The 27,871-nt window shown below is 37.7% G+C and overlaps 1 protein-coding gene across 1 annotated transcript; it reads left to right on the forward strand.

The window, feature by feature from the left end:
• Positions 1–26,737, forward strand: eprs1 (glutamyl-prolyl-tRNA synthetase 1). Its single transcript, XM_079853833.1, has 34 exons — positions 1–155; positions 2,293–2,377; positions 2,560–2,659; positions 2,763–2,919; positions 4,224–4,357; positions 4,548–4,648; positions 6,372–6,498; positions 6,742–6,934; positions 7,031–7,202; positions 7,883–8,116; positions 8,223–8,307; positions 8,634–8,693; positions 12,157–12,267; positions 12,426–12,562; positions 13,532–13,739; positions 14,101–14,213; positions 14,337–14,454; positions 14,542–14,931; positions 15,734–15,946; positions 16,412–16,654; positions 16,750–16,980; positions 17,077–17,357; positions 18,452–18,503; positions 18,604–18,813; positions 20,813–20,885; positions 20,977–21,056; positions 21,142–21,243; positions 21,355–21,510; positions 22,487–22,684; positions 22,760–22,933; positions 24,486–24,646; positions 24,753–24,831; positions 24,923–24,987; positions 26,295–26,737. The coding sequence occupies exons 1-34, from the start codon at positions 113–115 to the stop codon at positions 26,443–26,445; spliced, it is 5,037 nt and encodes a 1,678-aa protein (XP_079709959.1). The 5' UTR covers positions 1–112; the 3' UTR covers positions 26,446–26,737.
• Positions 26,738–27,871: the final 1,134 nt, after the last annotated feature.

The following is a 27,871-nucleotide window of genomic DNA, read 5'->3' on the forward strand; positions in this document are numbered from 1 at the left end:
ACCCGTGTCATTCCACTGCTGCGCTCTTACAGCAGGCGGCGCTGAGCAGTCGTGAAGTAGTTTGATGCTGGAAGTGTGACAGGGCCATTACGAGAAGACCAAGAGGAACGACATGGCACTAAACTTGACTATCAACAGTAGCAACCCACCTCTAGGTAAGTACAAATGCGACGTGTTCAATATATTACAAGCTACATTGCATTTAGCCGCTGAGCTCGCGCACCGGTTCAATGGACTGACACGCAGAACATCCTCGTGCCGTCGTGGCAGAATCTAAAATTAACAGTCTGCCATTCCCAATGTTCATTAGGCTTTACTTGCCTTTCACCGCTTTACATTTTAATAGATTCAAAGCTAGATCTTTTACTGTAATAGTTTGGGACTGCTTCCCTAAAAGTGATTCAGAAGTATGGCTAATTTGTGCATGTTTTGTTTTCATTATTATGAGGGTAAGAGGGAGTTTTGTGGGTTTTGCAGTGATTACAGGGCAAAACCAAGGTTTTCTTGGTTATAGAGCCTTTCCACAATATAGCTAAGATATAGAAATGTTGTTTTAGCTGCAGAATGGTATTTATTATTTGGTAAATGAATTGAAGTGCGCCATCCAGTGCTTGGGGAAGCTGTGTCACTGGCTGATGCAAGTCATTTGAAAGAGCTGTCTGAATCTGTTTACTCCACACCTGTCTTTGAGCTGCAGGATGATCTAACTCCTTCTTTTATAAATCTTTGATTGTATATGTGTAGTAAGGTCAAATCTTTTTAATGGTCTCATGTGATGGATTAAAATTGCAAAACCAGTGGGAAATGCGATAAACCAAAATTGGTGTGACTGGTTTTATGCAGTAGCCTACAGTAAATGGGTGTCTCAGACATTTGTTGACAAACCTTAATTGTCAAACCTGATTTTCTTCATAAATGAAATTCAGAGAACGAACATGCATAAAGCAGGAAATTCCATGCATTAAATGCTTGCATAAATTAATGCAGATATGCAAGTCCTGAATTGAGGTAATAGTATCCGCCAACAGTTTCAGGGTCAAGTTTTAAAAAGCTTAATTTTAAAATATCAAGAAATGTATATGACGAAATGCTGTAAACAGTGCTTTTTGATAGTAATTGTATCCATTTTGTATTTAACTAATGTAACCCTGTTTTAAAATGTTTTCCATTTACTGTATTAGGCTATGTGATGATATTTCCTTCATGTTCATATTGTTATAAGCAGTACTAAAGATACAGAGTATAAATATATTGTATTTAATCATGCCAAATTCAAATAAACATTTAATACAAAGCCTTGAAGAAGTTGAATGTGCATTTGAAAACCAAAATGACATTTAGGCCTAAATAAAAACTAAAACAATATTTTAAAAAACGTATAATTAAGCTCATAATTAAATAAATGTAAAATTCATCAAAAGAGATTTTTTGTCATGGCTTTCCTGCAGAAAGACCTCCATGTCGTCCCTGAAAGCAAAACTTACTTATATTAGGAATGTAGGTGTAAAATGTCTCTACAAGGGAAAATGCACCACAGACATTTTTACATATTCTATTCATACGAGCTGCAAGATTCTGGATAAATTGAGAATCACGATTGAGAATTGTTGTTGTTGTTGTTTCAAATAGAGATTGTGATTCTGAACAGACAACTAAATAAAATAACATTTACTTGAGATTCTGACAAAATGTTTACAGTTGCAGTCTGTTAAAAAAATGTTGAATTAATTATTTAAAATGAGTTAAATCGGTTTGAATGACTGATTCAATGACAAATAAGTAAAAAAAAAAAAAAAATTGCAGTCACTTGTCGCCACTTGTCGCCACTTGTCGCCACAGTCACAAAAATGATTTGCACAGAATCTAGATGGACCAGTTTGGTCTGTTTGTTTTGAGGTCATCTCATAATGTAACCTTATAATGAAAGCAAATCTGTTTCTGTTACATTTTAGGTTGGGCTTTTTGTTTTCTGCTCTCGCAATTCACAATTAAATAAGATGTGCAAATTAATATTATTGTGACAGTTCAGAGAATTTGTTTGCATCAATTAATTTTTTTCTAATTCATTAGGTAATGTTGTACATAAAAGGAGGGCAACAATGCAGTATAAACAAGGAGGACGTTATTTTTAATTGCAGTTTTTGTGTGTGTGTGTGTGTGTGTGTGTGTGCGTGCATTTATGTGCAGAATTATATCATAGGATTTATTTGGAAATAATTTCAGCTTAGATTTGTGTTTGCACACAGCAGGTACTGTATTAGATTTCTCTGTAATTCACCTCTCTGCCTGTAGGGGCACTGTTGACTGCTGAACATGTGAAGGGCAGCGTCAATCTCTCTGTGAAGGAGGGCAAAGACACCATGCTCCGTGTCTCTGAGTGAGTATATGGCCTGTATGAGACTACAAGTGCATGCTTTATGTATAATATAATAATTATAGTGTTTTATGGACACATTAGGAGGATACACCACGTACAAATTTTTTCTTGTATTTTTATTTATAGTATACGCATTATTCTGTCTAATTTCCCATTTCTCTCATTCGGTGCGTCTCTTTCAGTGAGGTGCAGTTCAGTGACGTGAACTCCATCACCCGTTATCTTGCCCGAGTGGCTCCGGCATTGGGACTGTATGGTTCTAACATGATGGAGCAAACTGAGGTTAGATTTGGGAATCATAAACTACATTCCACTGGCTCTCTATAGCATATTACAGTCTTTTCATCAGTTAGCAATGTTGTTGATTATGTTCTGTCTTTTGCAGGTTGATCACTGGCTGGAGTTCAGTGCCCGTCGTCTCTGTGGTCAGTCAGATCTGTCTTCTGCTCTGGCAGATCTGGATAAAGCTCTGGCACTGAGAACATTCCTGGTGGGTCACAGTGTGACACTGGCTGACCTCTGCATCTGGGCTGCTCTCAAAGGTCAGTCATCTGGCCAAGATAAATATATATATATACATACATACATACACACACACACACACACACACACACGCATACATACATATAAACATATATACACATATATTAGGGCTGGGTATTGACACAAATTTCACAATTCGATTCGATTTCGATTCACAAGCTTGCAATTTGATTTCGATTACGATTTGATTCGATATTGATTATTTTGGATATCAGGTACAATACATTGCATATTTTCTCAAGGAAAAGAAATCTCTTAACTATTATTGTAAACTATGGGAGTCAGTGTAGCCTACAGGCTTCATTAGTCTACTATAATATTGAAGGTAAAAATGAACTGATTTGTATACAAACACTTAAAATACACTTTTATTTATTTTTATAATAATACAATTATATGAAATTATATAAAAATTTAAATGGTGGCTGTCATAAAAAACTTTCCAGATTTATTCAAACATGCATTAAATATTGAAGAACATTAAAAATTATAATAAAAATGTTATATGGTGCATATATTTAACAAAATGCTCCTCTCTGAAGTAAATTTTTCTAGCTGACTAACAAGTTTATGGTCACTGGATATGTTTTTTCTGAAGTAAATGTGACGTTACATGACATTGTTTACTAACGTCTTTCCACGGTTGAAACACTGAGCGTTTCCATGTGACATGATACGGACTTCGATAAGTTGTAATTATCTTTTAACACACTTTCAGATGCTCATTCATGTTTATTTCGTGCTATAACTGGTATTAAGGCAGAAGAGAAGATCATGTGCGCTCAGCGCTGCTGCTTCTCTTAAGCTGAGCTGCGCCAGAGCGATCTCACACCACAGCGCCAAAACGGTAGTTATGTTTTTGAATTTCGTAAGAAAATGGACGTAATTTGAAGTCTGAGACTTTGTTTCATATCAATAATAACAAAGCACAAAGATTATTGCGATTTATTGGATGGGATGCGCGCAACAATGTTCCATTCATTCATCAATTGAAAACAGGATGACTAATCGATTCTTGGGATTTAAGAATCGATTTCGTTTTGTAAAAATATGTAAAAGATTAAAATCGAGAAATCAATATTTTTTTTACCCAGCCCTAATAAAAAAAAAAAAAAAAATATATATATATATATATATACACACATATGCATGCATACATACATATAAATATACATACACGCACACACACAAACACACACACACACATATATATATATATATATATATATATATATATATATTATTCACTTTAGTTTCGAGTCCAAAATCAAGACAACTTAACATTTGTGATAATTCTCAAAAGGAAATGGCGAGTCACAGGTCAAGCCAAGCTCCTATCCCCATCTGTGCCGCTGGTTTTTGTTCCTGAGCTCTCAGGTGCCATTCAGCTCTGTGGGCAGTAAATGGGCCAGCAAGATTGCCACCAGCACAGCCACTGTGAGTTTGTTACCAACCCAGGGATATGCTTTTGGCTTTCTGACAGACTACTGCAGTTCTGTATCTGTTCTTTTAAAGAAAACAAAAAGTTTGAAACAAGTAACATTTATATTTTCAGCTAAAATTTACTTTGCACATGGAACATGCCTTTAAATGTTAATAATGTTGTTCTTTTGCATGATTTTTTTAGCCTGTGGACAAGGAAAAAAAGCAGGATGTGGGAAAGTTTGTGGAGCTCCCTGGTGCTGAGATGGGCAAAGTAATTGTGCGGTTTCCCCCTGAGGCTAGTGGGTAAGTAGCATTAATGTATACAGTGAAGGTCTTTCACAATATACTAACGCTCAGAAGATTTTTTATATATAATTCGTTACACTGAAATTTATTATATTACATATTAATCAAAAATGATTTACACCTTCACAAAATCCAAACATTCAGTAGCCGCGTTTCCATTACCCTTCAAATTGCGCAAATTGAAATTGCGAATTGAAAATACGCCCAATGGAAACTTTTATCGCAAAAAAGTTTTTATGCTTTACGAGAGGAAAAAAACATCGGTTAATGGAAACGCCATCATTTCTTAATAATAATCTTCATAATAATAATAATAATAATCATAATCTTTAATGTTAACTGATCTAGTTAACTAGAGTTTAATAAATGGAACCTTATTGTAAAGTGGTACCGATTTGTTATACACCGATTCAGTGTTGGACAGATCAGTTGTTTTAACCATTCATTAAATGGAATCGGTTCAAAGGAGTCATTAGTTCGCGAATCGGACGTGTTATTAGCGGACTTGTACGCGTTGTGTGATTATCCCGGCAGTTTAGGACATCGCACAAGATTTGTCAACACAGAAAACATTTCATCATTGGATAGGTTTTGTGGCGCACCGCCACGAATTAGTCTATGTGTGGGAAACACTGTTGTTTTTGAACTTCCGTTTTTGCAGTCGCTCTGTATATTTCTATGGCATTGCTGTCCAGGAGTAATTAGCTTTTGAAGTGGATTTACTTAATGTAAAGTTAACGAAAGTTATCATGAGGATTGTAATGTTTAAAGCAGATGTCTTAACAAATGTCAGTAGACCGGGAAGATTTTAAAACCAGCCGTGCATTCATAAATACGCAAGATCGCTGTGAAAATACAGACCGGAAGTCAAAAGACAACGAGCGCAGCGCTGAAAAGGGGCGGGGCTACATAAGGTCTATTATAACGTTATAACCGTTTAAGATATTTTATACTTATTTCATTTAGAATGTTATTTAACAAGTGCAAGCAATACGAATATTATCGAGAACTAAAATATTTCTTTATGGGTGTGGATGCCTAGCTGACTGGGCTGTGCAATGTTTTTCCTTGTTTTTACACACATTGTTTTGCTATATTTTATTTTTAAATGTAGTTATATCTACATATTTGTATATTTACAGTAGGCATAATTGGTTGGGAATAAGACATTGTGTATGTGTATGCACTATGAGTCCAAGTCAGTTTTCTCTTCATGGACAGAAAAGTGTCCATCGATTCTATCGTTTTCGTCTTTCTAATCTCCGGCACTATGCACTGGCGTCAGGCAAACCTGGAAGTGTCTATGCACACACTCGCTATATAGAAAAGCCTTCAAGGTGGTCATATAATATGCAACTAACCCATTTAATAAAAAATAAACTTTTTCAATTTAAAATAACTTTTCTATTTTTATACGTTTTAAAATGTTATTTATTCCTGTGATTGCATAACAGAATTTTCAGCAGCCATTACTCCAGTCTTCAGAAATCATTTTAATATGCTATGGAGCTCAGGAAACATTTCTTGTTATCAATGTTGAAAACAGTTGTGCTGCTTCACATTTCTGTGGACATCTGTCGATGAATAGATAGAAACAACATTATAAGTGTCATTTTTGAAAATAATGAATTTCTTTCAACAAAAAAAAAGTACTTATCTCTAAATCTTTGAAAGGTAGTGTAGATTAGTGTCTCTCTAAATTATCTTTCCATCTTCTCAGATACCTGCACATCGGTCATGCCAAGGCAGCTCTACTCAACCAGCACTACCAGGTCAATTTCAAGGGCAAGCTCATCATGCGTTTTGATGACACAAACCCTGAAAAGGAGAAAGAGGACTTTGAGAAGGTATTTTGCCTCGTTTCATACACTATTTTTGCCCATATCCTCTATAAATGGCCCATATCCTCCCCCCTCACTAATTAACACTGTATTTGAATTGAACCTGCATGTTTGGCATGGGCACCAAGCCTCAATACCTGTCTATACATGCAACTTTACACTATAAATGTAACTTATTATTATTATTATTAACTTCCAAATAATTATTTTTCGACACCCCTGGCTAAGCTAACACCTTTTTTTCTACAGGTCATCTTGGAAGATGTGGCCATGCTACAGATCAAACCAGACCAGTTCACCTACACAAGCGATCACTTTCCCACTATCCTGCGTATGGGGGAGAAACTTCTACAGGAGGGCAAGGCCTACATAGATAACACTCCTCCAGACGTCATGAAACAAGAAAGGGAGCAAAGGGTCGAGTCTCAAAACCGCAGCAACTGTGAGCTTCACTAGTACTGGTCTTATTATATGTCTTCATCACAGGAAATGTAATTTGAGGTATTATAATGAATATGTTGCGTCCGTCTCTCCTCAGCTGTGGAGAAGAACATGCAGATGTGGGAGGAGATGAAGAAAGGCACAGAGTTTGGCCAGACCTGCTGCATGAGAGCGAAGATTGACATGAATTCCAACAACGGCTGCATGCGTGACCCCACACTCTACCGCTGCAAGAACGCTCCTCATCCTCGCACCGGCTACACTTACAAGTGAGTGGATATCATACTAGTGTTACTTGCATACTAGCTATTTTTAATCAGTCTTGGTCTTGTCAAATGTCGGTTTTAGTGTAGGTTTTTTTTTTTTTTTGTCAAGTTTTATTTGACTAATGCCCGGTTTCACAGACAGGGCTTAGATAAAGCCAGGATTTAGTTCAATTAGGACACTTAAATAATAGGGACATAAACAATAAAATAGGGACATAAACGATAACAAACGCTAAAATCGAACCACTTTAATTTCCAAAAGAAGGTTAGTTTTGGGCCAGAGGGAGGACCCAACTACCGAGCAACAAGGACCTAAGTTTGATATTTTAAATAGCAGGATTAAATAAATGATCGCAATCCCACTGTACATCAAGCGCATCACTCCATTGTTTTAAATGCGCTCAACAACTAACCGGAAACAGCCAAGGAACAAAGACGTCACTTCCTTAGACCGACGAGTAGCTGTTGAAATGGTCTATAAGCACAAGTAAAGAGTGTCAATTCATACGCATGATTTATTTTGCTCATCATTGTATAATATTTGCTTCTGTTTTTTTTTTCCTTCTTTTTTGTTGAAGAACATTAACGAATTTTACACTGCATGCAGCGTGTTACCAAATATGGCTAAATGACGCTTCCTCATTGATGTTCCTTATATATTCTTTTTCTCTCCTTCCATCCAGAGTGTACCCCACGTATGATTTTGCGTGCCCCATTGTGGACAGTGTTGAGGGGGTGACTCATGCCTTGCGTACCACTGAGTACCATGACAGAGACGAGCAGTTCTACTGGGTAATAAATGCTATTGGTCTGCGTAAACCGCACATCTGGGAGTACGCCAGACTCAATCTTAACAACACTTTGCTCTCCAAGAGGAAGCTCACCTGGTTTGTTGACCAGGGCTATGTGGATGGCTGGTGAGTATCATGAGAGTCCTCACTGTCTTTACTTTATAGAAAAAAACTCTTTTGGATTGTATGGTAAAAATGTGTTTCTTGCTCTCCCCGTCTTTCCTTTCTGTAGGGATGACCCTCGTTTCCCCACAGTCAGAGGTGTGCTCCGTAGAGGAATGACTGTGGAGGGACTCAAACAATTCATTGCTGCTCAGGTATGTGTATTTCTTGCAATTAGAATGACTTTTGGCCAAGAATACAAAAGCCACAGAGTTGTTACAATGATTTTATCAAAGCAATGGCTGTTCTTTGCTGTGACACTGGTAAAATCACTAGTAATTGCACACTTTATAAAATAGCACAGACAGCAATTTTATGAAAGACATCATTGGTCCATAAATGTAGCTAGTATAGCTATTAAAACTTAACTTTATAGTTATAGTGTTTTCCCACATCAGCAGTTTTTACAATTCAGATTTAATTCCTTAACCAATTTGATTCACATCCTTTTTTCCTTTCTGCCCATTCCACTGTGTTAAAGGGAGGCTCAAGATCTGTAGTCAATATGGAGTGGGACAAGATCTGGGCGTTCAACAAGAAGGTAAATATTAAAATCACGTCATGGCTGCACCTAATCTCCAGCTGGTCCTTGTCATCCCATTCATTCACTAGTTAAATACCCTGAGCAGCTGGCTAACATCTCTACATTCTTTCAGCAATATTTTGTCAAGCAAAACTTTAATTTGAAACTAATTTTCAAAACTTTAGCCTCTAATCTCACCAGTCCCTCGGTACGCACCAGATATTCTGTTCACCTTTTGTGCTTCACTCTGCTTTTTACGTTTGCACGTCACCCTCCCTCCCACTTTCTCATTCTCTGTGACCAACTTAAATGCACTTGCATTTACTAGTTTATTAAAGTAACTTTTTTTTTTTTGTAATTTCTTAATATTAATTAGTAATAATTAAAACAAGAGTTATTTGTTCTGTGTTGCTTTTAATTGTGATTTAATGTTTAATGTTATTGCCACCATCTTTCAAAAGCTACACATGTTTGTAATTCTGCATCTGACCCGTTATCTACACCTCATTTCCTGCATCAAGCATGACCTGAGCTCTTTAACACTCTGCTCATTAGCTGTAAGCTTTAGTCTTCACTTCTTTTCTTGATTTGGCACCATTCATTTTTTCACCCATTTTTTTTTTTTTTATTGAATACTTGACCCAAAAATGCAAATTGTTGTAATTTACTTAGTAAATTAGTTTTTATTCTTAGGTGAATTATTTATTTTAAATGGCTAATTCACTCAAAAATTAAAGTTCTGTCATCAAATACTAGCCCTCATATCATTCTAAACCCAACCCCAGTACTTTCGTTCATTTTCAAAACATTTTTTTTTATGAAACCTGTTTCTGAAAGTCTATTCTAACAAAACTTTTGACCCTTCAAAAAGTTCATAAAGGCATTGTAAAAGTAATAATCCATATGAATTGAATGGTTTATTTTCACATATAAACATTGATCATAGCATATACAAAAATGATGCACAGAAGTTGAACACATGAAAACATGCATGATTGACATGCGTGACACGAGAACAAACCTCAACCTCAAGCATGGGTGTTTTAGTAGCAAGGAACTATAAAACCTCTTAAAGGGGTCCTATTATGCTTTTTCACTTTTTCAACTTTAGTTAGTGTGTAATGTTGCTGGTTAAAAAAGCATAAAAAAGATCTGAAAGGTTACAAAGCTCAATGTCCACTCCAAAGGGAGATATTTTATTTCATAGAATCCACTTTTCAAGAACTACAAAGAATGGCTCATTTGGACTACAACATGATTTTTCCGGGCTTTATGAAGTCATAATGCTCCTCATTTAAATAACCCCCGCCCACGGAATACTTAGAAAAGCAGACGAGGCCTGGGGGATCTCCTGCAATGTTATAGAGATGCTGTTTTTTCCACATCTCATTTGTTTGAACTTCCAAAGGCTGAAAAACTTAGAATGATTAAAATTTACTTTAAACGCTGTTCCTGAACATTATAATCCCGATGTTTCCCTGTGCTCTGCACATTTTATGGAGAATAGCTTCCAGAACCACAATGCAGGCTACACATAAAAGCTCATAAAAGCGGGACAATCTGTTGTTAATGAATCACAACTTATAAGTATGTCTTATTATTTGTAGTTTCGTTTTCTATTAACAGTTCTAATTATAAGGTTTATGTTGTTGCTATACACTCTCCTGGTAGCCAACATTAGTGTTGATATAGTGTTGTTTAATATAGCTTTTGTAAGCTCTCGCTTTTGTAAGGCTGTTCACCGCCCCTTAGGAAAATTAAACTTTTTTTGTGATCTATTACTGTTTGTATAACCATAGTTTTCTGACAAATGTCATGATTAAATGGTGGATAACATTGTATCAAGAAAAACATACCTCTCTGAAACGTCCTGTGAAATCCGTGCTTGCTAAGTCTGTGCATGAAATCCGTTCTGGATGATTCTCATGTTTGTTGACATTGTCAGGGTCTGAATCAGGTTTGAGATTGACGCCATCCTTTATATTTACACTAGAGCAGAACTCGCGGTTAGGGAGGGGCGGGAAATTTACCGAAGCACTGAATGAAATCTGAGAATGAAAGCACTGCCAATCACAACACACTGGGCCAGCTAACCAATCACAGCACATTTCATATTTTGGAAGGAGAGGCATCATCGAGAGACAGGAGCAGTAATAATGTAAAATATGTGAAAAATGTGTTTTTTTAACAATCAAGCATGAAAGCATATTCTAGTACACCCCAAAAACAAAATCAAGACTTTGTGAAAGGGCATAATATGACCCCTTTAATTTGTTCAGAGAAATTTTAGCCATTGCCTCTAGGGGGTCAACTTCTGGTTAGAGTTCCCTGATTTAGGTTTGCACAGGAGCGGTAATCGAGTGCTTGTGATATCATATCACATTGAAACACTTCCCGTTCTGTCTGTCTCTGAGCTCTGTATCCCCAGTTCTACATTAAACTGCATCTCACTCTTCTGTTTACAAGCTGCCAGTTAGCTGTAAAAAGGTACTCCTACTCCTCTTCCTCCTTCCTCTTCCTCCTCTTCCTCGTGTTTCCCCTACCCCTGTATTGTCTGCTCCTTCTTTCCATCTAATTTTCTATTTCCTGATCTATGGCTTTCGCAAAAGTCTGGATTATTCATCTGGCAGATGGATTCTTCACTCAAAACTGAAAAATCTCTCATCATTTAGACGTTCCAAACCTTATGATTTTCTTTCTTCCATTGAAGACACATATTTTGCAGTTTCCTGTCTGCTCTTTTTACATATAACAACATATTACAAATATTGGCCAATATATCTGCCTTGTCGATATATCGGTCAACCACTATTTACTTGTACGTTAGTTGTTGCTGTTATCAATGTTGATCGTTAAGAACTGTAAAATTTTAGTGGTATTGTATCGCCTACTGAAATAATTGGTATTTTGGACAACCCTGGTCTGTAATCTTGCACCTCGGATTCATTGAAGGCACAGATTTCTTCCTCTTTTTTTTCCTTCTGGCTTCCTCTCATATGCTGCAGCTTCTATCTGTGTTTATCGTTCATTTCCAGCCCTCATACAGCTTCTGGCAGATTCTATAGAAAGTGAAAATACATTAATTTTGAGAAATTCATGGTGTTCAAACTTATTTAGCTTTAGCGCTCCCCAGTGACTCATTTCAAAGTTTTTGCTCTTGATTTCAACTCTCTTGTTGTGAACTCCCTCATTTCCCAGTCAGAGAACATTGATAGTTACTGTTGATGTTATAAACCTACTTAAATAAAGGCTCCAAGCAGTTTTGGGCAGTAATTATGCACCCGTGTGGCTATTACAGTCTGTTTGGTACAATGTTTGGCTTGCCCTGCTCTTCATATCACTCTTCTCTACCTGTCCTTGCTCATCCTGTTTCATTATTCGGTCTGACCACCATTCAGAGCAATGTGAGAGCAAAGAAACTTGATTGACATATCTAAAGAATCATTTGTTCCCCTCTCTCTCTCTCACCCTCCCTGTATAGGTCATTGACCCAATAGCCCCAAGATACACTGCCCTACTAAGCTCGCAGGTTGTGCCAGTCTTCATTTCTGAAGCTAAGGAGGAAATGAAAGAGATTGCCAAGCATCCCAAGGTAATAGAATCTGCATGCACGCACCCCTAAAGAACTTGTCAGTACCATAGAAAATATTCTCATTAATTCATATTTAGGTGGGTAATGTATAAAGAGAGCCAGGTATATAAATTGGGCCTTGTCATTTGAGTCACATCCTATTTTGTGGGGATTTGCAGAATGCAGATGTGGGAATGAAGCAGGTGTGGTACGGGCCAAAGGTCTTTATCGAGGGTGCTGACGCAGAAACTTTCACAGAGGGTGAGACCGTGACCTTCATCAACTGGGGAAACATCATCATCACCAAAATCCACAGGTAAAATGTAAAAAAAAAAGACCCCTTACTTTGTGTGCTCTGACGCCAACTCTTGTTACAATTTAACATGATTGTTTTCTATTTTAATACATTTTAAAATGTAATTTATTCTTCTGGTAAAAAGGCAAAATTTTCAGCATCATCCTTCATTTACATGATCCTTCAGAAATCATTCTAATATGCTGATTTGGTCGTCAAGAAACGTTTCTTATCATTTTATGTGTCATTGCTAAATAAAATATTTCAAGGGCTGCCCCCTAATAGTCGACGAGAAGAGACTTAGTTGACCAAATGTTAATTAATCAGCTAGTCGCAGAAAAAAAAAAAGTGGCAAAGTCATACAGTGCACGACGGACTGATCATTAACATGACTGGTCCATGTGGTAATTATTTCGGGCAGGAAATCCAAACGTTCACCTATCATTCATCAACCTCATACATGGCTTATCATTTGAAACATGTTAGTAGTAGCCTAATGTTAGCCACACGGCTGCTCGCTCTAAGGTTAATGGTAACAGATAAATGTGTGCTATTATAAGGTGCATATCGCAAGTGTTCATGTGGAAGCTAAATTAGTACCGCGACATGTTTAACTTAACGTGCATGTCTCTCAATTGGTCCATCCACTATACTGAGATGACAAGTCAACTTCATCTTTGCAGCTGACACTAAACCTGAAAACTCTTGTTTATTAATAGATTATTAAAATATTCAGTCAGTCTCCATTCTGTTTTTTTGTTTACCTTCATAATCACTACTTTTGCCGGTGAGCCTCTGCAATTATTATGCATGCACTTGAGCTTAATTTATATTTTAAAGGCTCATTAATATGGTTTAGTATTTCACGGTCATGTGGAACTACTAGTATGTGAGTAATGGTACACAGGCCTATAATATTCTTTGTCAGCCCTATACATGTGTATTTACATGTAGATTTACTGCTGATATCTTCTGTCTTGGTGCCTGCAGGGACAGCAGTGGAGCGATCTCGTCTCTAGATGGTCGTCTGAACCTGGAGAACACTGATTATAAAAAGACCACTAAGATCACCTGGCTCACTGAATCCAGCCGTGCCCCCCTCCTGCCTGCTGTGTGCGTCAACTACCAGCACCTCATTACCAAACCAGTCTTGGGCAAGGATGATGATTTCAAGGATTACATCAACAAGAACAGCAAGGTGTGGTACTCAAGTCTGTTGTGGGTTGTTGTCTCTGTTTCTGTGGTTAAATTTGTGCCACAGTTGAGCAGTTTTTTGAGGGTGTGATCACATTAAAAAAATAAAAATCACATTCTCTTGCTTCCAGATCTGTTCTAGGCTACTTTCATGTATTATTTGAATAGAGAGTTCAAAAGGACAGCATTTATTTGAAATACAATTTTTTGTAGCATTATAAATGTCTTTACTGTGACTTTTGACCAATTTAATGTGTCCTTGCAGAATGAAAGTATTAAATTCTTTAAAAAGACACCTAACTTTTGAACAGCAGTGTATAAACCATTTAAAATCTGATGTGTATTATTATTGATTTATTTTTCAGATAGAGGAGAAGATGATAGGAGACCCTTGCCTGAAGGACTTGAAGAAAGGTGACATCATACAGCTGCAGAGACGGGGTTTCTATATCTGTGATCAGCCGTATGAGCCAATCAGGTTGCACCTCTAATCTGTTTAACACAGTATTATGAATCTTTTGTAACTATAAACATTTAAATATATTTTTTCTGTTTTTATACTCCATTTTAATTCTGTACTTCATTTGATCTATTCATTTAGCCCCCACAGCTGCAAGGAGAGTCCCTGTGTCCTGCTCTATATCCCAGACGGACACACAAAAGAGATGCCCACTGCTGGCTCCAAGGACAAGAGCAAGAGCCAGACAGCCGCTAAACCTGTGAGCACATAATTGGATCCATTTGTTCTCCTAACAAGTCAGACATTGAACAAAATGATCACTCTTTTCATATTGTTCTTCCTCCAGGTGAAGGCTGAGTCTGCTCCTCTGAGCAAAGCCAAGCTGGCTCCTGTCTCCAGCCCTGCTCCATCACCAGCAGGAGACTCTTCCTCTCTATCCTCCAGCATTGTGGCTCAGGGAGACCTGGTCAGACAGCTCAAGACAGACAAGGCCCCTAAAGAGCAAGTGGACGCCGCATTAAAGCAGCTTTTGGCCTTGAAGTCTGAGTTTAAACAACTGACCGGACAGGACTACAAACCTGGTATGGCCCCACCTACTTCCACCCCAGCACCGAAGAGCTCTGCCCCCACCCCTGCTGCAGGAAGTCCAAGCCCTGCCTCCACCGGTTGTCCGTTCACTCGTGTTGCTGAGCAGGGCGAGGTGGTCAGAAAACTGAAGGCTGAAAAAGCACCCAAGGTCTGTTGGTCATTCAGTTGCTTACAAGGGTCTGCTTAATTTAGGGTGCTATCTTAAGGTTCGGTCAGGAGCGAAATTTTACAGGCCAAAAAGTCCATTGTTAAAGTCGCCATGAAATCACAAGTGACAATTCTTGTTTATTTTTTTGTGGAATATTGCAGTATTTATTATAAAGGATTTATTTGTTTACCCTCGTAATCTTTAATCAAAATTACTTCCCCCTCCATCTTGCAACGACATCTCTTTTCTGGGTTCGTGTTTTTCGGTGCAAGGGTGGGAAAAACTCGCATGAGATCACAGCAATAGCAAACAATAATGATCCAACTATCTAATCAATTCACATTGGACAAAATCAAGTCCGCCCTACATATGTTTCACTCAAATATGTCACAATACGGAAGAAAAGAATATCGCAACTTCCATTTCATGCTGACTTTAACAGTGTATTTTCACATAGAAGTCACTTTTAAATGAAGCAGATTTCTCTTCAGTCAGCGTTGCAAATTCGCATCACCAACTTGAACGTGTGAAATGTTCTCCGCCCTCGCGTCCTTATTGCACAGATTCCTATTGAAATTTCCTATTGGATTTTACCCATGTTATTTTGCAGAGCAGAGATAAATGTGCCTGCATCTTAACAAGGTAGCTGCCTCTCTAAGAAGTATACGATAAAGCAGCTCACAAGGTTTTAGATCAGACATCATGTTAGGAGTTTAGTCTTTCTATAACTGTACCATCTTTTTTATTGTTATTTTTTTTATTTTGGGGTTTCACTGTTGACCACGTCATCTTCATTTTACAGGAGCAAGTAGATGCTGCAGTAAAACAGCTCTTGGCTGCCAAAGCTGAGTTCAAACAGCTCACTGGTCAAGACTACAAACCAGGCATGGCTCCTTCCACATCATCTCCTCCACAGCCCGCCCCTTCATCTGACTCCTCCCCTGCTGCCCTATACGGGCACGTGTCTGAACAGGGGGAGGTGGTCAGAAAGCTGAAAGCTGAGAAAGCATCAAAAGTGAGACTATAATTACATCTTGCCTTAGATTATGGTGAAATTAATATTTCCTTCAGGATTTTGTTTTTGCACTGGGGCCACCCTAAACAGTACTCAATACTTTTTTTTTTTCTAACATATTTTTTTGTTTTATAGTACTCAATATCTGTTGCAGATATGCATCTTTAACTAGCCACTAAAATAGTATTACAAAATGTTTTATAAATTGCAAATAATTGCTTTATATTATATATAAATATTTATTTAATTTATATAAAGTTATATAATATGAATTATTTGTTTAATTATGCATGCTTATAATAAAAATATAATAGATTTATTTATATATATATATATATATATATATATATATATATATATATATAATTTAAAAAAAAAAAATTTGCTATGGCGATTTCAGGAAACATTGCGTTTAATTTGTAATTTACTTGTTAGTAAAGCACCATGATTTTTCCCCCTCCTCAGGAACAGGTTGATGCAGCAGTGAAGCAGCTTTTGGCTCTAAAGGCAGAATATAAGCAGGTGACAGGGCAGGACTACAAACCTGGAGTTCCCCCCGCTGGTGCTTCTCCATCAACTCCAGCTCAGCCTGCCGCCACCACCCTTGCGGCGTCTGGCTCCTCTGACAGCTCTCCTAAGTCTATTCATGATCGAGTCACTCAACAAGGAGAACTTGTGAGGAAACTGAAAACAGACAAGGCACCCAAGGTTTTTGACTCATCTCAGCTTTGGTCATAGTTTTTAAAATATCTCATTTTTTAATGATTCTAAGTAGTATTCAACAACTGTTCATATTTTTACAGGATCAGGTAGATGCGGCTGTGAAGCAGTTGCTTAGTCTTAAAGCTGAGTACAAGCAGCAAACTGGACAGGAATACAAACCAGGCGTGCCTCCTTCCTCTGGTCCCGCCCCTGCACAGTCTAGCTCCACCCCACCTCAATCCAGCTCCTCCCCTCAGGCTCAAGCACTGTTTGCAGACATAGCCCAGCAGGGTGAGCAAGTGAGACGGCTTAAAGCAGAGAAAGCTCCTAAGGTTTGTTTGAATTTGTTTGCTAACAAGTTTAATAAATATTACATTTTTGAAGTGATTTTATTTTAGCTCTCCTGATATTGTAATTCATTTTTTTAGGATCAAGTTGATAAAGCAGTCAAGACTCTGCTTGAGCTGAAGGGTCAGTATAAAGCCCTCACTGGAGAGGAGTACAAGCCTGTGACTACCCCAGGAAGCTCAGGGAACACAGGGGGGGAAGACAAGAACCGTAAGGAGCGGGAGAACAAATCTGAGAAGCAGGGAGGAGGAGGAGGAGGAGGAGGACGTAAGCAGCAGAAGGGAGGAGAGAAACCTCAACAAGGTCAAGACTCTGGAGCAGGTGGAGCAGGAGAAGGCCAAGGGCCAAAGAAACAGACACGGTGAGAGGCAAAAACGCAAAGTAATCCGTACCGTGTCAAATGCCCTTTATTTATTTCCTTGAGACATGAGGGGCTTTCGCACCGGAGGAACCTTTTTTATAGTTCCTAGAACTATTGGCGAAAGTACCCGGATGTCGCCGTGTTCGCACCGCAGGAACTAGGAACGATTTTAGTTCTAGGAACTCTTTTGGAGGAACTAATTTATCTCCTACTTCAGAGTAGGATCTTAAACCAGCACTAAAGGAACTACCCGTGGCGTTAGTGTACACTGATTGACTGAACGCACACGAAACACCAGCACCTGCCATTTTTAAAACAGCTAAATGTTAACACAGATTATAGCCTATATATTTACTCCAGAAAAGAACTATACAAACATGGAAAACAGTGATAGATGGGCCTCTAAAACTTTACGCTGAGGAGAAAATCCAACGCGACTTTGAGGGGACCAAGCTAAACATGATTATGTATTTCTCCTCAGCTAGCAACACTGGACATCAACCACACGGCATAGGCTAATAACTTTTCATATACTGTCTACTTTCTATGTATAACAGTTCTATCTAATAACATATTAGACAGGACTGTTAGACAGATCGTAAACTAATGAACACAGAGAATGCAAGCATTGTTTGCTCTGGCGTTCTCAGCGCCGCCAAAATAAAGGTCCACCGCGCCATCAAATTAAAAGACACAGCAACAAGCTCGGCTTGCGTCACTTCAGAGTTCCTACTGGTGGTGCGAATGCAACAGGAAAACGTTCCTATGGGAACCATCAGTTCTTGGGGAACCATCCTGGTGGTTAGTTCCTAGAACTAAGTTCCTAAAACTATCTGATGCAAAAGCCCCTATGGATAAATACTTAAATGGAGGCTTGAGAAAGTTCTGCAGTTGTTTTAGTACTGCCACAACTGGTTTTGTCCTCCAAGACTAAACCCAGAATACAGTCTCTTTTCTCTGAATTACTTTTTCAGACTACACGCTGTGTTCATGGACACTTCACTAAAGGCTATTCAATTATTTATCAAGTATATTTTGCATTTACCAGCAGGATCTATAGATTCACTCACTTATTTTGTGTTTCTTAAATGTAGGCTGGGACTGGAGGCAAAGAAAGAGGAAAACTTGGCTGATTGGTACTCACAGGTAAACTGTGCACACATGATTTTGTAAACCGTAGAAGAACTATCTTTTCAAAGTTCTTTTTATTCAGCTGTTTAAAAATGTTTGTATTTGCTGTTTTCAGGTGATCACTAAGGCAGAGATGATCGAGTACTACGATGTCAGCGGCTGTTACGTGTTGAGGCCCTGGTCTTACGCTATCTGGGATGCCATCAAAGATTTCTTTGACCGGGAGATCAAGAAGCTGGGTGTGGAGAACTGCTACTTCCCCATGTTTGTCTCTCAAGCTGCCCTTGAGAAAGAGAAAACACACATTGCAGATTTTGCTCCAGAGGTGAGAAGCTGGAAAGAATGTAAGATAAGAAGTTTAGGGTCAGTTAATACTATTTTTCAGCAAGGATGCATTAAATAGTTTGAGTCACAGTAAATACATTTATAATGATAATCTGTCACTTTTTCTTCAGTCATTTCCTGTCGGACTGGTTCACAACCTTCGAGTCACCAGTCTGACTCTCTAAACATTAGGCCACGACTACCCCCTAAAATAGGGCTGTGACAGTTGCAGTTTTTTACCACCGCGGTGGTAATGGACCAACTACCAGTGGTGGTGCGGTGGTTGGGGGGTTGTTTTTAAATAAGAGAAACAAAGAAACAACACACTAAAGCCTGTAAAGCATTGAAATAAATATCAGTAAATACTGGTAACTTAAATAATATAATAAAGTTGAATCTATTTAAAAAAAAAAAAAAAAAACTTTCCTTTAATATTTCCACACAAAGACGCGTGATATAGCCTACCGCTCTGCGCTTTGAGAGGGATGTGGGACACGAGCAGGAAAGAGACCATCAATCTCTTTTCTGATATCTTCATGTTTTCTACTTGTTGTAAAAGGTATGAAGAGCGAATTTTATCTTCCACAAGGGTAGGGCATTTAGGCTATGTTTGATATTGTGCTGCCAGAGAAAGCCAAACTAAAATCACCCGCGCGTGTGAAACGCGCTTTACAAATAAACTTGACGCGCCTTACCAATTACCATATGTCTAATAACAAGCACAAACTGTGTTAAAAAGAATTTGACGTACAAGTAAAAATGTAGGCTATCTGTCCTACAGCGTTTTTTCTACTTTACCACAGTAAAGAATACGGAAATAATAGGCCTAATTAAAAGCGAACAAAGGAAGAAACATTTATAATCCCCTTTGGAAATGGGTGAGACGCGAGTGACGATATGGGAAAAGAAACAAGAGATTCCATGCAGGGATTTACATGCAGAGGCACAATTTTTGAATATTCGATTAGTTGATTTAATTATAGAATATCTAATAGTTTGAGCGATTATTCTCTAAAATAAAATCTCCATGTTTTCGGTGCTGATGCGGTGGTGACGCTGCCAGTAACGCACATAACAGCTGTCACAAAGAACCGGCAAAAGTAATGATTATGAATGTGTCAAATATAGCAAGGAGACATTTGAATTGTTTATTAATAAAGTGTTTTCTGTGTCAGTGTCGGGCTGCAAAGATGAAGTTGACGATGCTGACTCGTCATCTTCGCAGTGAACGCGCCTATAGAGAGAAATGCACGGAATACATAAGCATATGCTAGTCGGTTTATTTTCATTTGAATTGTTTTGTTTAAAAGTAGACAATTCAAGCTTTCTATATGGAATAACTAATGAAATATTGTTAAATTCGCTGATAATCGGGTGACCAGATCGCAAACCAGAATTCAAAGCCGACAAAGTTTAAGTTTATGGGCTCACGCACAGCTCTCTCATTCGTCATGCATTCAAACTTTTCCATGGCTGCGATGTAACATTTAATTGCTAACCTGTTATTTCTTTTGTAAACAAAGCTTTGTGCTTCACTCGTGTCATAATATTAATGTTAAACAGCATTCACATACAAAAAAATTGTTTTAGCGAACCACCGCTGGTGCTACTCAAGTTTACCAGCACAGCCCTACCCTACAAATTAAAAAAAATAATACGAAAATCTTACTTGAGAATTAAGTCAGCATATTAGAATGATTTCTGAGGGATCATGTGACACTGAAGACTTGAGTAATGGCTGCTTGAATTTTAGCTTTGCCATTACAGAAATAAATTACATTTTAAAATATATTATGATTGCAAAAAGTTATTTTAAATTATTTTCTTTTAAATTGTGTTTTTAATCAAATAAGTGCATATTTTTTAAAATTATAATAATGGATGATTGGAACAAGATCATGTTATGGTGGATTGTATTTGGGGCTTTTCAGTGTGTGGATAATAAATATGTATAAATAGCCACTCAAAAATGTGTGCTTTTTATCTGCAAATGTCTTTAGGTTGCTTGGGTGACAAGATCAGGAAAGACAGAGCTGGCGGAGCCCATCGCTGTACGTCCCACTAGTGAGACAGGTGAGCAACTGCAGCTGTATCTGAAATAGACTGGATTCTTATCTTTGTATTATCTTTTTAATACATTTGCATTCTTCTTACATTGATGCAGTGATGTATCCTGCCTATGCCAAGTGGGTCCAGTCACACAGAGACCTGCCAATCAAACTCAACCAGTGGTGCAATGTTGTGGTCAGTTTCAGCCTCAGTCGTACACTTTTACAAACACGTCTCAATTAAAGGCCTGTGTATTTATTCAGTTTCTTGCTGTTCTCAGCGTTGGGAGTTTAAACACCCGCAGCCCTTCCTGAGGACCAGAGAGTTTCTATGGCAGGAGGGACACACAGCGTTTGCCACCAAAGAGGAAGCTGTAGAGGAGGTTGGTTAAATGTGATCAGTCACACCTCACTCGCAACTTAATATTTACATGCTGATCTTGAAATAGTTGTAGCATGTTTCTGACACACTCTTTTAACCATTATGTGTGCAGGTGTTGCAGATTCTGGACCTGTATACACGGGTGTACGAGGAGCTGATGGCCATCCCTGTGGTCAAGGGCAGGAAAACAGAGAAGGAGAAGTTTGCAGGAGGAGATTACACCACCACTGTGGAGGCTTACATCTCAGCAAGCGGAAGAGCAATTCAGGTAAGCGTATATCGAAATTATTTTAATCCTAAGTGAAGAACTAAAAAGAACTTTGCCGTGAGCATATCAGGGCCTTTATTTTACAGTCATTGTTTAGTAGGGCTGAGAACCTTCTGATTCAAGATAAACTATATTTAGCTGCCATTACAAAATGTACTGCAATACGTTTATTACATTTTTTAACTCATTTAGCATTATGCCTTTTGGCTCTTGATGTCCATAATGTTTAATTCTGTTTAATTACTTTCATTGTTTAATTATAAACAAAATTGAATTATAAAAATAAAAAAAACATTGATGATATATTTGTGCATGATAAAGTATTTTTTCCAAATATTAAAAAAAATACAAAGAGACATTCTCTGTTTACAATCCCTCAAGACAGTATGGACTGTTTACATATAAACATACATTTTCAAAATGCTTGTATAATGCACAAAAGGTCAATACATACTAGAGCATGTTTCTGAGACTTGTATTTTTAAATTCAAACTTATTTAGCATGCAATGGCATCTTAAAAGCACACATACGTGAGACGCTGCAAACCACACAAGACACAAATGCAACATTCAAAGACAACTAGTGCATGTTTATGTAAAAAAACAAAAACAAAAAAATGGAAAAGCCCAGTGGATCACAGTGGAAGTCGGCCATACCTCTGCTGCAGAAAGTTACCTTTTTCTTATTGTATCAGCCATTATATCATCATCTCATAGCATTTAAAAATAGATTTTTCATTGTGGCAATTTAAAAATTGTTTGTCTCAAGAATGGCTTGTTTCCTCCCAAAGACAAGAATCACTATTACGATTGGTTATATTTTGGGTTAGGGATGTGAAACATTTTAAAAGCACTCGGAACAACTTAACAATGCCCTGGAGAACACCCGCAGCACCCTAACAGTCAGAAAAATTAAAAAATTGTTGCAGTATCGACGTACTGCAGTAAGATCTAAAACTCCTTATTGCTCTCTCAGGGTGCCACATCACATCACCTGGGCCAGAACTTCTCCAGGATGTTTGATATTGTTTTTGAGGACCCTAAGAGACCAGGCGAGAAGCAGCTGGCCTACCAGAACTCATGGGGAATCACCACTCGGACCATCGGAGTCCTGACGATGGTTCATGGAGACAACATGGGCCTGGTGCTGCCACCCAGAGTAGCATGTCTACAGGTGTGCTGGAGATCCATCATTTCTTGTTTATAATGGATTATAGCATTGTATGCAAACTTACACTCTGATTTGCAGGTCGTCATCATTCCTTGTGGCATCACAGCCACTCTGCCAGAAGCAGAGAAAGAGCTTCTGTTGGCCCAGTGCTCCAAGTATCTTTCCAGACTACAGGAGGCCAATATCAGAGTCAAGGCCGACCTGCGGGATAACTACTCACCTGGCTGGAAGTTCAATCATTGGGAGCTGAAGGTATGTAGGTTTTTCATCTCAGCATAATCACATCAATTAGGGCTGCTTGATTATGGCAAAAATCATAATCACGATTATTTTGGTCAATATTGTAATCATGATTAACACGTTTAGGAGTGGGTGATAGGACCAAAATCTTTTTGTTTTGTTTGTGATATATACTGTATCAAGTATATTTTGCTGGAAATAAGGTTGCTATATCAAAATTTTGGATTACAGTGAAATTTCACAATTCTGAAATAAACAATGCTTTAAGTATTTCATGTAAATCTATCTAACAGTATTCAAATAATAGCTTACTATAGAGAAACTGAATAAAGCAGTCAAATGTAAATAACACACTGCATAGTCTTCACTGTATTCATTGATTATACACAGATTTTTATTAAAGCAACTAAAGTTATAAATAAGATGTTTTTTTTCTTCTTTTGTAACATTGGCACAGACAGCAGCAGGTATATTAGGCCTAATTCACGGATCCTGTATACTGACAGGCATCTGATTTTTTTTTTTTCTCAACTGTTTATGCTCATTTAAGACATAACTGACTGTTTATGTGAATACTCACCAAGAGAGGCATTTTGACACTTTTGTGTATTTGACCATTTAAGCAAGTACCCAAAGTATACTTTGCTTGTCTTTGAGTATTTTTTCCAGCTTAATATGCTTATAATAACTCTCTTTAATATCAAACATCCTGAGTGAGTAGACTGTATTTTACTACAGTCACATTACATGATTTGACTCATTTGGATGCTACATTTGGTATCAGTACCAGTGGTATCAAAAACCAGGGATATGGGGTACCTGCTGATAGGCGGCTGCTTTCAGACGCTCACGTGTGTATCTGTACAAGCGCTGTGTGAAGAGCTTTCTTTTTACAACGTGTTTTTGAAATGTTGATCATTGTAGCCAATCACAGACATATCTCTCGTGTTTAGGAACGCAATGGCCAGTCAGAGGTGTTTAAGTTAGTCAGAATCCATTCAGCACTGCTCAGAACACCACACATTTTAGAGTTCTGCACACTCGCAAATCCTTTCATTGTTACTTACAAAGTGTAAACACAATGTAAATAAGAGATTAATTGTGCTGTGTAGACAGCTTTTTTTGTTAATATTGTTTTTGTATCAGTGAGCAGGCGCTGAATGTAGCCTAAATGATTGACGGTGATTATAAAGAGAGTGCTCTTTGCTCGCTTTCTGTTTACAACCCATGTACATTTTGGATAAAAGTTTTGTTTCTCATGCTCCTCAATACACTGCAAAGTTTCTGGATTTGCAACTTAGTTCCAACAGTTTTTGCTATGATACCGAAATTGGTACAGAGAAACGTGAAATTTTACTGGTATTGGTATCGAGTATTGGAATTTTGGTATTGTGACAATCCTAGGAGGAGCAAAAGCCACCACTTTAAATGAAGGGAACTGAATGCAGCTCGTAATTTATCTTGATTATGGTGTTTTCATAATTTAAATTATGAAACTAAACTTCGCACAGCCGTACCACCAATGCACAAAAGCTTTGTCTGACATCCTGTTTTCTGAATGCAGGGTGTGCCCATAAGGTTGGAGGTTGGGCCGAAGGACTTAAAACAGGGCCAGTTCGTAGCAGTAAGGAGAGACACGGGACAGAAAGTCATCGTGCCAGAGGCTGATGCCGTGAAGAGAATCCCAAACCTTCTAGAAGAGATCCAGAACAATCTCTTTAAACGGTACAAACAAACTCCTGCTCTCTAGTTCTTCACCTAGTATCACTACATTTGAGATCTGCCGTTTCCATCAGAGGCAGAATGATTTACTATTTTCAACTTGTCACAGGGCCTCTGATGATTTGAACAAACACATGGTTGTGGCCGATACGATGGAACAATTCCAGAAAGATCTGGACCAGGGAAGGGTAAGTAAACTGTGTGGATCCAGAGCTCTTTGGATACTATTTATTTTCAATTAAAACCAGAAAGGTGCCTAATTTATGCCATTTCTTACAGATTGTACAGATTCCCTTCTGTGGAGGCATTGAGTGTGAGGACTGGATTAAGAAGATAACAGCCAAGTAAGAGACTAATCTATGCTTTCGGGTTGTTTTTCCTAGATAACCAGTATTTAGTTTAGTATTTTTTCTTTAAACATTTCAATGCCAAAATCTCCCGAATATGATGATCGTCTGCAATGGAATTATTTTCCTACAATATAAAGGCAGCTATATATTTTAATGCATTATAAAGACCCAAAAATATTACGTGTGATGTAGAGAGACAGCAGGTCCTTAAAAAGTCTTAAATTAAGGGGCCAGTTGCATAAATTAGTCATCACGTTTTTTTTCTTTAAGACTATTCATAAATGTCAGTCAGTTACATAAAAACGTACATTGGTCTAATTTGATACCAAAAAGTACGATTCATTACCCTTTAACTAACTGCTAGTTGGTCATAGTAGTACTAGTTTATGCAACTGGTCAGATGTATCAAATTTAAGGTCATAAAAAGTCTTAATAATTTCAAGAGGTCTTAAATTTGGGGACAGAAAAACAGGAATGGCAATAATGCAGTGATTTAAATTCAAAGGGCAAAGATGTAATGAAATAAATGTGAGCGCTGCACATTTCAAAGTAAAAACGTGTGCTGTGGCGCCTTTCTTTGGCTCCTGGTTTTAGAGAGATGCAATCAATGAATACTGCACATTTATGCCAAGCAATTTCTTGATTATCATCTACTGTTGCTGAATCATGACTGTTTACTTTATGCCATTTATATCTCTTAAAAATGGTTTGATGGCTGAAATTTTAGGTTTTATAGAACATTTTATCAGGCTATTTATTAGGCAAAACATTTAATTTGTATTAGACTATTTGAACTAAAGTTGAAAAAATCATAGTTTTTAGTCTTTTTATGGTTTAATACGTGATCATAGATCTTGCTCTGCCTCACCCAAATGGCATTCATTTTATTTGTGTAAATTAATCAAATATATATTTTATTTTATTAATACATTTTATTGATTTAAATATTTTAATTTCTTGTATATTGTTACTACTAAAGGCGAAACTAATTCTAATATTGTAAGTTGGTGGCATTCAAAGTTGGCAGCTTTTTTTATACACAGTTATTGTTTATTTATTTCTGAATATTTATTTATTTCTGTTTATCAAATTCTGTAATAGTGTTAAAAATTGATACATTACACGTTAATACATTAACCAAAGATACACACACACACACTTTTTTTTTTTCATGGACCCCAGGAAGCCCTATTTAAAAACCTCTGGTCTTGAACACTAGAATATAATTATATCAATTAAAAGAAAAAAGATAAGATAGAAGTGGGTACTCTTAACACATACACTTTTTCCTGTGTCTCCAGGGATCAAGACCTGGAGCCTGGTGCACCTTCAATGGGAGCCAAGAGTCTGTGTATCCCCTTCAACCCGCTGAAGACCCTGCAGGCCGGCCAGATGTGCGTCAGCGGGAAAGAGCCTGCTCAGTTCTATACGTTGTTCGGTCGCAGTTACTGAAACCATCTGCCATCCCAAAATAGTGACTCCCCTTATCAAATGCACTAGTAGGATAACTGTAAGACATCTGTCATCTCTAACCACTCTAAATACTGCTTATTACTATATTTTGGAGGAACCCTCTATTTTTCTGGTCACAGATTTACTAGCTGACAGGCAGAGTTTTAGGCTGAGATTTGATGTTCTATGCGATATTTGTTCCATACTAAACCTTTGCACATCTTTGTCCTAAAAAAATTGCTGACAATTGTAAACAAAACATTATCTGTAATAAAGGGATTCTTAATTTCTATTGTTTTTGTGCTCTTTGTGACTTGTCTGGTATGTTTACATGGGGATCAGAAATTAAGGTGTTTTCCTAAATGATTATGTAACACTCCATAAACCAAGGGATTTCACTCTTCTTTATGTACATAAACATTTACTACACTACAGTAGTGGCCAAAGGTGATGTCAGGAGGGGATAGTTTTTAATGTCCCTACAAGTTCAATTAAACCATCAAAATATAAGGAAATATCATTTTTTATTAATTGTTTTAAAAATATGAGGAAAGAACAAAACACTAAACTTGGTTTATCCGTTCCAAATCCGTTCTCCCACCCCCATGATGAGAAATGTTGATATAGTGGCTTAAAATAAGCTTATTCTATTTTGTTTGTGGATGGAACGTAAGCATCTTCAGATTAAATAGTTATTTGTGGGTGTTTTTTCATTTTATTATGATAGAAAAGTATGTAGGACAGGAGGCAAAGAGGGAAAGAAAGGGGGACCGGATCAGGAAAAGTTCTCAAGCCTGGGCTAGAACTCAAGAAACTCAAAGTGCAACCATGTTGTAGATCAATGTTCTAACCACAAGGCTATCAGGAGAACCTAGCAAGCATTGGTTTTGTAAATATTAGAACCTCATTGTGTAAGAAACATGGGGGGAACGGAATCCGATGGCAAAAAATTCAGCTGTCGGATTCCGTTCCCCCACCCCCATTATGAGAGGTGTTGATGTAGTGGCTTAAAATATGGTGATTTTATGGTGTGGATGGAGCTTAAACCGCCATCAGATTAAAGATTTTTTTTCGGGTGTTTTTGCATTTTATTATGATAGGACAGTATGTAGGACAGGAAGCAAAGAGGAAGAGGGAGAGAGAGAGATAGACTTGAAAACTTCTCAAGCCTGGGTTAGAAATCAGGTCACTCAAAGTGCAACAGTGCTTTAGATCAATGTTCTAACCACAAAGCTGTCCCCGACATCTCACCAGGTTTGGTTTTGTACACATAAGAACCTCATTGTGTATGAAACATTTGGAGAACAGAATCTAATGGCAAACAATTCAGCTGTCAGATTCCGTTCCCCCATACTTATGATGAGATGTTGATGTAGTGATTTAAAAGTAGCTGATTCTTTCCTGTGTGTGCATGGAGCTTAACCGG

Source organism: Squalius cephalus, assembly GCF_949319135.1.
Source record: "Squalius cephalus genome assembly, chromosome: 20".
In the NCBI taxonomy this organism is placed as follows: domain Eukaryota; kingdom Metazoa; phylum Chordata; class Actinopteri; order Cypriniformes; family Leuciscidae; genus Squalius; species Squalius cephalus.